At 37.0% G+C, this 12,429-nt stretch overlaps 1 protein-coding gene across 3 annotated transcripts; it reads left to right on the plus strand.

Annotated features, from left to right (window-relative positions):
- The first annotated feature begins 1,940 nt into the window (after positions 1-1,940).
- On the plus strand, positions 1,941-11,913 carry LOC149224620 (DNA ligase-like protein). Of its 3 annotated transcripts, none has more exons than XM_089386189.1 (13): positions 1,941-2,088; positions 3,812-4,614; positions 4,704-4,758; positions 4,874-4,973; positions 5,110-5,251; positions 5,378-5,485; positions 5,892-5,954; positions 6,065-6,204; positions 7,741-8,329; positions 8,517-8,634; positions 8,754-8,803; positions 10,919-11,062; positions 11,210-11,913. In XM_089386189.1, exons 2-13 carry the CDS (start codon positions 3,838-3,840, stop codon positions 11,495-11,497), a joined length of 2,574 nt encoding a protein of 857 aa, XP_089242315.1. In that variant the 5' UTR covers positions 1,941-2,088; positions 3,812-3,837; the 3' UTR covers positions 11,498-11,913. The 3 variants fall into 3 exon arrangements, with proteins under 3 accessions (XP_089242315.1, XP_089242316.1, XP_089242314.1); XM_089386190.1 differs by lacking the exon at positions 1,941-2,088 and adding an exon at positions 2,118-2,407 and having other exon boundaries at positions 3,807-4,614; XM_089386188.1 differs by lacking the exon at positions 1,941-2,088 and adding an exon at positions 2,118-2,407.
- The last annotated feature ends 516 nt before the right edge of the window (positions 11,914-12,429 follow it).

A 12,429-nucleotide genomic window follows, 5' to 3' on the forward strand; every position in this document is an offset into this window, starting at 1 on the left:
TAACCTTATAAATCCTCCAAAAAACACCCCCGATTTCTACATAACAAAAAAACATTCAAAATTACACATAATTGAATTTAAAAACTACCCGCTTCCCATGTTCAGATCTTCTGGGTGATCAACTGATTCATTTTTCTCCACGTCCATTTGAGCTAGAGGCGCTAAAGGTTCTCCTTGATTCTCCCTTTCTTTCAGAGCTTCTGGAGCATAAGACTAAGATGCTTCAGGTTAGCCGAAAACTTCCTTGATAATGATCACAGTGGCCGCCTCAATGGTCACTTCTATACCTTCCACCTTCTCCGAGAGCATGTCCACCTTTGTGGTTAGAGTCTTCTCCATGAGTTGTAGATGGAGCACGTCCTTGCGTAAGTCATCCAATTGACGAGAGACCAATGCGAAGTGTGACCTTGCTTCATATATGATTTGCTCACTAACCTTGGCAACCAAAGATGAAAGTTCCATTTTTGTTTCCTCAATTTGTTCCTTCGTTGCAGACAAACCTCCATTACTAGCTAAGGCTACCATAATTCGAGCAACCAATATTCTGTAGCTCTTTAGTGTAGATTTCTCCTCTGACTTGCTATCTAAATAAATATTGTCGTCGGGAATGTCACCATCAATTTAGAGGGGAGCACATTGAAGGCAAAGGTCCCTTCTCTTCTTGGTCAGATCCCGAATTGCCATTTTGGAGGTTGCCAGTCTGCTCAACCTTGCGCGAAGATTAATGGTATACATTTTGCTTAAGGTACCTTCCTTCTTCAAATGAGATTGAAAATTTAATGCTTGCTCTGTCCTCTGTCAACTGTCCATCTGCATGACGCATTCCCACCCTTGTTCTCGGGTGTAAACATATATTCCTTTGTCATGCATAGAGAATATAGGCTTTTCGATAGTCATCAAGATCTTGATTTGAGCTTCGCACATGATTACCCTATCCTGTCTTATTTCCCTGTTCATTACTGCTCTCAGAGGATTATTCCATATTAGTTTATTCTTGTGATGTGATGGAAAGAAGGGGTCCCGGGATCAGGGATTAATACTCCTTGTTCAAGGGAGGCTCCCTTATTTGCTTGGGCATATGCCATTTGGTTGAGTTCCCTTTTAACATGGTATAATTCAATGTTGTCAAACCATCGAGACAAAGACTTGATCTATTGAAGGATGGGAGGAGTAAAATCTGAAACTGTTTTTGAGAAATTTCAGCATTTCTGAATGATGATCATTGAGTCTCCAATTACCCAAAGTTGACGAATTCCCTTTGCTTTTGCAATGTTCAATCCTTGCCAAAGAACTAGGGCTTCTGCCTAATTATTTGTATCGATTCCTAGCCCATAGGAAACTTCATCTCTATCGCTCTGTCCGGGCAAAAAAGGGCCCCTCCCACTCCTGTCTCCCCGGGATCAAATCTCTTTTCACTCTAAAAGAGTTTCACACATTTTTATATAATTTGACCTAGTCAAAATATTTTATTGATAAATATAATTATTAATTTTATATTTATCATTTATTTTTATTTTAATGTAATTTGATTAAGTCAAAATATTTAGAACATTACAAACATTTCTACTATACTGAGTTGAAGAGCACCTCTCAACAAAAAATCACATATTTAATAAACTAATAAATAATTATATTACTATAATAAATATAATTTTTATTTAATCATCCATTGTAATTTCCAAAAGCACAGAGATAAAAAACATTGGTTAATTTAATGATTTCTTCACTTTAAGAAGGCAAAGAACCATGGGATTCCATGTAAGCTCAAATAACAAATAAGCTATTTAGGGTAGCCTTGCTCCAAATTCTTTAACCTCATAAGCCTTAAATAAATAAATAAATAAATAAATATATATATATATATATATGTTCTTACCCATAATTGTTTATGCCTACTTTAAAACTCGCTCTTTACAAAGTTAGGGGATTAGTATGGGGCCTATAATCTCATTTCCAACGTCTAACGAGACTTTGGCGACTCGCTCTTTACAAAGTTAGGAGATTGGAATGGGACCTATAATCTCATTTCCAACGTCTAACGAGACTTCGGCGAGCCCACACAATACCGCTTCGTTGGCGCATGTTATGGTAAATTCTCTGCATTTAAACCATTTAAACCAAATCGAAGGCTCTCGAAAAATTTTGGCGCCACAATTTCAAAATTTGTTCACCTTAATTGTTTTTTCATTTGGCAATTTCGCAATATGGGGTACCTAGAGGCATCTTTGGATGCCCATGGCAGCGGTCAGCTTGGGATTCTACTGCTGGACCTTGCAACACATTCAAGGGCTTTCAGTCCTCAAAGTCCGTTTATGGATCACCGCATCCCACACTTTTTGTTCTTCAACACACACATCTGATGCTCATTCATCTCTGCAGACGTAGAGTCTACCAATAACTTGTAAAAGTATGGAGCTTTCTTTCCCTTCTGTCTTTGATATTTTTGTACTGTAATGGTGTAGATGATGGGTGCAAAGCTGTTTGATTTGTTCTTTCTGATATTCGGTACATTGTTTCAAATCATCTATTACTGAAAATAGATGCTGGCAGAGTACTCATTTGAGATTGAAGTATCTGGCTTCATCCTTGACCGATCTCTCCTCTGTGTTTTGTCCATGGTTTCTCGTCTAGGGTTTCTGCTATAAGCCTGCTAAGCTATTTTAATGCAGGGTTTCTGTTCTAAGCTTTTCTCGTCTTATTGCTTCATCTGGTGCTACAGATAATTAGTAGAGTGTTAGTATTATCTGATTCAAATTTGATCCCGGTGTTACTGCAAACGAGGACCGTTAACTAGTATATGTTGGTTGTCTTTGATAATATCTTGGTTACACAGCCTGCATATGGGTTCTTACCAGTCGTACTAGCATAGCCCTTCTTCTATGGCCTACAATGGCAATAATACCAGCTGGTTCTTGCTTTGCTTGTGTTCACTATCCTCTTCGAGCTCGACACTTTCTCCAGATGTTCTGGTAACCCCAGATCTGGATTCGGCTTTTTCTACATGATATCTTAATTTTCCTTTTCCTAGTCGATTTCTATTATCTTCTACAACATATATTCTCAATAACAATTGTCACGCTGCCCAATTTGCCAGTATGCTTTGTCTTGGATCTCACGAGGATATACACTTTCTCGAAATTGTACATCCTGCCTGAGATCTGCATAGTCAGCTCTGATCTAAAAATTACAAGATCTCAAAAATTAATGTATTAGTTAGATTATAAAAGGCTGCTTTACACCATCTCTTGCATAAGGAGCTACGTATCATTCTGATCGAATCCTGATCTAACACACTCTTTCCTGCTAGTTGTGTCAGCCATTTATCCTAAAGTGGGGCCACTTTCTACGAAGAGCGACAATAGAACGAGTCCTGTACTCAGCAACAACCAATTCTGCGAAACCTTTGGCAACCCTGCAGTTTCATATAACGTGCTTAACTGTCTCTGGTGGTTTTTATTTATTTATTATTTGTAGTAACGAGGTACCATGTGCACTTAAAAAAGGAAGAGGGCTTGGCCATGCTTATTCATAGGATTTTGAATAATATTGCCTCTACATCAATGTCGCCATGAGGGTTTTGTTTTGCACTCTTGAGTTGAAGTAAAATTGCATAAGGCTGAAGAGAAGTCTGTTAAAATTTTCAATGTATTTGCACTGTGCCAACTCTGGCTTGATCCATCAGTGTTTAGGTTTTGATATATCTACCCCTACAAAAGTTTTGATCTGTGCTCTTTATACCAAGTAAAAAAACATGTGTGAAGTTTAAGGGGAACAATGATTGGTTTAATTGAATGGTGTTTGTGAAGTGTAGGTCCCTTTATAATTGAAAGGTTTAGCATGGAAGTGGAAATGAGCCAAAGTCCAGTGACCCACTTGGAGATTGACGATGAAGATATCCTTCTTGTTTCCGAAGAGGCTTCCCCAATACCGCAGAGAAAGCTAAAAAGGTTGAAGAGAGCAGGGCAAGCCCTTGGTAATGATAGAAGGCAAGTTCCTCTTACTGATCAAAATAAGATTGCCCATGAAAGCGATCCCATGGAGTACGTGAATGCTAATGAGTTCGTGAGCAATGGTCAAGGGTTTACCGCTAGTTTGGAGCAAATAGAACATGCAGAGGAACAGTGCATTTCCCAGAACAAGGTTTGCAATCTGCTAGGTGAAGCAAACAAACAGGATGATCAAAAAGATCATCAAGTTGATAATGTCCACATTGGAACTGACATGTTTGAAGCCATAAACACATCCATGGATATCTCTGCTCCTGAAAGCGGCAAAGATTGTGAAAACTTGAAAGTCCATGCTTATATAAATGAACATACAAGGGGAGCAACAGAAGACAGTCAAGTTTCTATTAACCACACAGAAATGGAATCACTCAAAGCCAAAAACAAATCCAGGAAAAGTACTCATGAAGAAGACAATCAGAGTAAGAAACTAAAGAAGAACCCAGTTAGCAAAGATGAGTCCATAGCGGAAGCATCAGATGACTTGCTCATAGCAGCTTCATGCTCCCTTGAGAAGAAGAAGAAAAGGAAGAAGAAGGAGGGTTCACAAGGCAAATCCAAAATATCTTCTGAATCTTTGAATACAGTGGAAAAGAAAAGTGACAAAAAGGTAGATCATTGAATGCACAGTCCATCTTATGTTTTTGATAGGCTTTGATTCACATATTATTTGAATGTGGGTACCCATTTTCTTTGCAGAAAAAAAAATCTAACCTTGAGGAGATACATGCTGAATCCCAACGGCTTTTACGAGGTTTCTTGATTGTTGTCATTCTGTTACATCTTTTTGCCTAGATAATCTTTCAGGTTGAAGTGTTTGTGAATGCATTTGAAATGCCTATGCCTGACTTTTATTTGTTTTGTGTTAGAAACACCAAATGCTTCTTTCCAACCACAGGCAACAGTTGGGAAATCAATTTCATCTGTATTGGAGAAAATCCGTCTTCGAAAGCTCCAGCTTGAACAAAAGTGGGACTTATATGTTCAATTTTTGTCTTTCACAACTTTAACTGTTATATATTTGTTGACAGGAAAGAGGATTCAGTGGGTAATTAGATTAAAGAATTTGTTTTTGACAACAGTTTTGATTGATGTCTTGAAACAGGGCTGGGAAGGGATCCAGTGGAGTGCAAAGTTCTGAGGATGATACATCTTCTGAGGACCTTTCAGAGGAAAGTCATCATACAAGCCTTTTGGATGGTGATGAGGAAGAAGATGAACCTTTGAAGGAGATGCCTCAAACGGAGGTGAAGTTTGCAGAATAAACACAACAAACAATAACTGAAACGTTAAATTCCCTGATTTCTTTTTCTTTGGATATACCTTGATGGGATGGTCTAATGATTGCATTTGGTAATTAACTTCGCTTTCAGAATGAAGAAGGAAATTCAGAAGACGTCAGTTTCAGGAATTCCCTTGCCAATGAAAGTGGCATTCCTCGAACCCCAGACAATCATGGTGAAACAAGCCTATGTGAGAAGGTGAGTGATTGATCCAGATAATTTCAGCCAAGTTCATAGGGCTTCTTTCTTTTTCTTCTTGGGAGGTACCCAATATTGACTATAATCTCACATTTATACATGTCACACCAATTCTCTCCCTTGTTTGTTGTATCCATTATTGGATATGTTATACGCTCTCTAGGAAGATATGTGGTGTTAAATTTTGGGCAAATAAGCAAGCATAATCTGTAGGTCAATTTTCAGTTAAATATTGGATTTTAGTGCTAGGCATTGTAGTCTCTCTAGCATTTAATCAGGAATTCTACAAAAGGAAGTGTTTTCTTATGCTAGAAGAGCAATTGATTCCTGCTTGATCAGTGGAAAATGAAAATTTTCACTAGAATTAGCTTACTTGGAAATTGGATCCTATTTATTATCTATGCAGGGTACAAGGCAAGATAATGCCAAGACCAATGGTGTATTTCGAGCACCAGTTGAGGACACTCAGGTTTGAATTAATGTATCTATATGTATTTTCTTTTTTAAGAATATATTTATATGTTATGGTAGTGAATGTTTGTAATACTCAGCCATTGATATGTTTGCCACTGTCTGTAGGATCTTTTCTGCAATTCTGAATTGAGTTCTGGAGATGATCAAGAGGAAAATCCTGATGATAGCACCCAAGAGAATGAAATTTGTGTTTCGACATTATCAAATATGAATTTGAAGCTTGATTCACATCCAGATGACGACGAGTAAGTATCTTGCATGTATTTGTTATTTTCTTCTATCTTGATCTAATCGTATTTTGCATATTTTCCTCTGGATTTCAGTCTTTGGCTTTTATTATTGGTAAGTTAGCATCCAAGTGAAAGGATACCATATGCTTGTTTGATATTGTTGATAAATGGTTTTTGTTGGGTTATAATTTCATTTTCTTCTTGTTCTTGTTAAAAGTTTCTTGCATGGAAATTCTTGAATCTCAAACTCATTTTATTAACTCATAATATATATTAATATATATTATAAATGAAATCAACGAAATTTACAAGTCTATGGCTAATATAAGGCTATAAATAACTTGTAACTCATCGGTTAAATGATTTTTCATAACTTCAAATATATTTAAAAGTTTTATCTTGTGTTATTGATTCCAAATTCCTACCCTAGTATAACCTAGGTAAAGCCACCCCTTGCAGTTGAAATCAAGTTGTAGAGGATTGTAACCCAACACTCTTCTTCATGTAATTTGCATTGACCTAGGAGTAACTATAACTTTGTCAGCATAGTTCATTGGCTTTTGTTGTGCAGGGGCCCTTCTAATAGAGCACAACATGGTACCAGGTCATGCTGGTTTTATCCCCTCCCGTTGGATTTTTGAACTTGTGTGAATTTATATAAAGTTTAGGCCTAAATTGGAAGCTCAAGTGTTAAATCTGATGAATCTCCCAGATGGTCGCAAAGAGCACACTTAACAGGTGTAGATCTTTGTAGGTTCAAGGGCACATTTCATAGGGTTAATTGAACAGAGCAAACTTTAAATTTTGTAACATTTGTCAAGCTTTGAACCACATGGTTCAAGTTTGACGAATCTTGTAACTTAGATGAGAGGTAAGGGAGATCTACAATGACAAGTAGATCTAGTCCACTACAAGCAACCTACAAGACACAAGCATGTCCACATGTATGAAGCACTCTCCTCCAAGTGACATGTTAGGTTCCAAGGTGATGAGAATCTACAATCAAGGCTCTGAGGCATAAGTGCTACTCCAAAATGTTCAATGCTCCTTGTCCAAGGATCTAAAGCTCTAGTGCATCTCCCACATGCCTCCTTGGAGACCAACAAACATACATGTCCATTCCCTCAGCCAAAGCATTTTCAAGTCAAATGTAAGCCTCCATGCAACCCCAAGCTGTCAAAGGCTGAATACGCTCCTTTGGAATGCCTAACAGTCTGCCAATGCAAGGTGTCCTCCAAAGAAAGCAACCTCCCTTCATGTGTTGGTTACATGAAGAAGTGGCCAAGCTCCGTAGGTCTCCTAACTCCAAGGAAGAATGCCATACAAGCATCCATACAAGGTCTAAAACTAAAAAACTCCAGTATGCAAGATCATCATGTAGATGCAACTGTCACAAGCATACTTGTGTATGCTTTTATCGGACAGTGAAAAGGAGTAAATTTGACCTTTATGCTTCCTGTCATGGAATTTTGAAAATCATGTTGAAATTTTTTTAGGCACATTTGTTTTTTTGGGATAATGTAACTTGATTTATATATTTTTCCTTAACAGATTGTTTGATGAAGATGAAAACAAGGAAAATGTTGATCCTTCCTCAAGCAAGCCAGTTGAAACATCTGTATATAGTAAAGGTGTTTCTGTAAAGGCATTTGTTGATGATGAAGCTGAAGATGAAGATGAGGATATTCTAGTGAGGCACGATGAGGATGATAACTCTGAGGAAGATGAAAATGAAGACTTAAAGGATTTAGTGGCAACAGCTGAAGAAGAGCAGCCAGTAGATCAATGGAAACGCGATGAACTTCATCGAAAATGGCTTGAAGAACAGGATGCTGCTGAAACTGGTGATATTTTGCAAAGGCTTGGATGTGGTTGGAGACAAAAAGCGGTCAGGAAGCCAGCACTTCTTGGTGAGGATGATGATGTTGCTTTTGATGATGATGAAGATGACATTGTTGAATGTGATGATAAGCTGGGCCACCACAACCTTGTTTCTGAAGAGTCTGAACATGGCGATGATGACTATAATATGGAAGCACAACCTCTGAAACCAACTGTAGATGAGGATGATGTTTATGAGTCATCAGATGATGAAGAATTGGAAGAAAGACTCATGCGTCAGCGAGTGCTTGAGGACTCCGTAAGTAACTTCTCATGCCTCTGTGTATGGACAGTATCCTAAACTTTTCTATGTAATGTAAGACTGAACTTTCACAAATCTTTCTCTCCAGTCAAGTGAATTTATTCTTTGAAACTGCAATGTCATGATTCAAGTTCCATGTCTGATTTTACTGAAAGCAGATATTGCTCTTATGCATTTGAATCAGGAGGAGCAAGAAGTATTTCTAAGTCCAGCAGATGATGAAACTTCAAGAGAAGTTTTTGGTCTTATAAAGAAAGTGAATGTTGCCCCCACTGTCAAGAAGAAACCAAAACCATCATCAAGTATGATATTTTATCTTTCTTTTCATTGTTTTCATATTCAGGTCTTGATATTTGGGTGTTGACCAAACTTGATATTTTCAGTTCTCAAGGTGTTGCAAAAATGTGATTGGTGTGTGCAGCATTCCATGAAATATTTGGCTCTGGGGGAAACAGTAATAGCTCTTCAAAGGTATGATAAAGATGTTTCAGAATACTGCACCCAAATTTTTGTACACTCCCATTTCTTCTGATAGTCATTGGCATCTTGTTTAGCACTAGAAGCTTTTGAAGGCATGAATTGGTTGGCTTATTGCTATGGTGTCAGAGATTTATGTCCATGCTTGTTCCCCTTGCATGATTTTGACTTCAGTAAATTTGGACAGCAGATCTGCAAGGAATTAAAGACAAATATATTGGGAAAAACTTCTATGCCTTGTAATTCACTTTACTTCCACCACCATTCTTGGCATGTAAAAGCTGGACCTCAACTTATCTTTAGTAATTAGGTTTTCCATTGGCTTTCCATCACTGGAAATAATGAATTATCTTCCTAGAACATTCCTGGAAAGGGTTTTCTTTACTCAATTAACTAGTGGCACTGAGCTTAGCCTGTTTAAGATTACACTAGAATATATGCAAAGATATCAATCTAAGGTTACACTACAATATATACAAAGATGTCAAAAATCTGAGTTATATTAGTTAGGCTCTGGCACTGTCAATTGTTTTCTGGGGTGAGTTTGTGAAAATTCTTCTTATTTTTGTTTCTTATGATCTATTTCTCGTTATATTGCCATGGAATCCAATTTATTTTTCGACGAGGCATTCTCATCTGTTTTGTTTTCTTAGCCCAGAACTAAGGCTTTCATGTCCAAGCTCTATGGATGTTTCTCTTGGGGTATAGTGCATCGTGGGCATTGACATTTTTCAAAATGCAAGAATGTTAAAACTGATGGTTGGAGTTCATATTCTGGTTTGGATGTTTTAAATTTTGCTATTTGTTTGATTATCTACTTGCTAAATTAGTTCATGCCTTTTTTGATTCTCAATTCAAAACATAGTAGCATTGAATTTACATGAAAATAATTATAAGATTCCCAAATCATTGAGATAACTGCTATAACTAGGCAGCTTTGTCTGAAGTGGTGGCAAGAGGCTTGAGTTGAAATCTTCACAGGTTCACGTATTAGTTTTTGGATATTTTGCTGCTACGTGGTCTTTGATCCTTTGAACGAAAAAGTGTCTTACCATTTATAGGGACAGCCTTTTATCATTCATCGAAAATATATAGTTTACATTTTCCAAATCAGATTTTTTGTTTTTTGTTTTTTGTTTTGGCTGTAATTAATTCTTGTTTTTTATTTAAATCTGTGGGGGTGGGGGAATGCATAAAGGAACACTAATATGATGGGCTGCACTGTAAAGTGCAGATTTCCTTAAGCTCAGGTGCCTTTGAGGGGTAGTTATTTTGCCAAAATTGCCCAGGATTTGGACCTGGCATTGTCTCTTTGGAATTCATGCCTTACAGCTGGGGCAGACCCCAATAAGATTGAAATCCTGGTGAACAGCTAATTACTTCATTGACCTCGGCATTAATAGGTGATTGATGTCTTTGCCTATTGGTTTTCTTGATTTTATACTTCGCAGAGGATTATTATTATTATTATTATGAAAAGTTTGAATGTTTATTTTCTGTAGATACAATTAAGGTTTTTTTAATCCTATAGGATTTAGTAGCAATCCATTTAAGGGTCACTCAATGGAAGATCATTAACTAAATGACCTCTGCATAAATTCTGTTCATTTTGCATAGGAGTTTGTAAAGAATCAAGTCAATGAAGTGTCTGGTTTTTACAGATATTAGTGTCTTCTTTAAGTAGTTCAATCGTGCACTTAAATGAATTACTTTATATTTTAATTTGTTTTGTGAGAATTATTTGTTCTAGTTAATACAGAAATTTCAGGTAGTGACAAGTCGTCTTACGTTTCGTTTATCTGAAAGCTATACTATGTTGTCAATGGTAAGTTTTCTAAATCAATGTTTAGAACAGATAATTGCTGCCGATGAGATTGATTTTGTCTGAAATTCTTATACGTTTGTAAGTCAACGGAGATAAAATATACTAGGCATTGTGTAAATACTCGTCCTATTCTGCATTTGCTGCGTATTTACATGACAAGTTTATCTCATTTAAAATATTAAACTAGAATATATTTGCAATATCTGGAAATCTTGTCTGATAATTTAAATCACGAAGCTGAAGGGGGCCATAGTCTGAGCAATCAAAATGGTTTGTTCTTGCAGTCATCTTTCCTGGGTCGAACAACAAATTCTTCAATACAGATATCCCACAAGCAGGGGCCGGGAAGTTCTAGGTTTTACATATTTGGTCGGGATGACAGCAACAGTGCGCATGCCATTTCAAAATCTGAAAGTCAAGAAGATCTGGTAAGTAGATTATCATTTGGAAGTTTGAATTTTCAGTCACAGCCTTTTTTTGTAAACTAGTTAATTCACATAAATATATTTACTTCTGAAGAAGAGAAAAACACATAGGTTCGACAATAAATTGAAGTTTGATTGTGGGGACTGCAGGATCAGAAAGAAAATAAACACTCCGCAGATAATTTGAACAAAATGTCTTCGACCCAAAATAAAGCTAAACAGAATGAGTCAGGGAGTAAGACTGCAAACAATAAGACCGACTCTAGCATGGCTTCGTCCCTCTTTCAAATTCTTCGGCGCCAGACTTCAGAAATAGATAGGACTCTACAAAGCAGAAATACAAATGGGGACGATGAAAACAAGCAGGCCTACAGTATATCACATTTTGCAGCCTTTAAGTCTTTCAGATCAGTCAAAACTATAAAAAAAACTGGATGAAATTTGGCCATCGGTTGAGGTGATGTTTGGTTTGGAACTTATCTTTTGACCTTGGCAGGCTACAGGAATACGATCATTCAAATGGATTTTTGATGCATTTCATTTACAGGGAGTGGACATTGCAAATCTTCTTAGTTCTTGTAAATGGGCATGGATCCTTTGCCAAATTAGAATTTATTCTGCATTACGTGGCTCTGGATTCTATCATTTCATTTCAACTAGGCTAGTTAAATGCATTTTTCATTCATTTATGCCATCAGGCAAGAGCAAGGGGTTCAGTTATAGATTTGTCAGGCACCTTTCACCGTTATGTAGTATCCACGTTCCATTCGTTGTATGTATGCCAGTTGAGATGCTACTGAATAAATCTATCTGCTAAGCTTTGGCCTCAAGAAAGAGAGCCTATTTTCAATGTTTCCAGAACTCTACTGATGCATTTTTTATTGTTTTTCAAATTGCTAGTTATTTCTTTGTTTGTCCTCTGTATGATGCATGCTAATAAATTTATTGCAATGGATGAACTTGTAAGTAGCTAAACCGTGATAATTGAAAATTTGACTGTTGAGGATTGTGCCTAATATGTACCATGTTTGAGCCCTGAGCTTTGCAGATCAAAATCAAAATGAGTTTTAATTTTACTGTGTCTTGCAGGTTGTAACGAGAAATTTGTCCATGTTATCTTTTTATGGCTGCCATTTTTGCAGACAAGTTAATTATTATTTATTTTGGTTGGAAGTTGCTTAGAGAAACATGCCCCAAGAAGACGTCACTGCACAAATTTTTCAGCGTAGTTGTAGGGCATATATTTCCCAAAGCTGCCCTAGACTTGCGTTTGTTCTCATCTCTTTTTGACCTGCCATTTAGATGGGGTAGATCAGAAACTAAATGGAACCCTGTGGACAATTTAATATTCGATCAACCTCATAAAGCTC

Source organism: Pinus tabuliformis, chromosome Q (genome assembly GCF_031772625.1).
Source record: "Pinus tabuliformis cultivar Carrire ecotype Pingquan chromosome Q, CPIR1, whole genome shotgun sequence".
Classification (NCBI taxonomy): Eukaryota; Viridiplantae; Streptophyta; class Pinopsida; order Pinales; family Pinaceae; genus Pinus; species Pinus tabuliformis.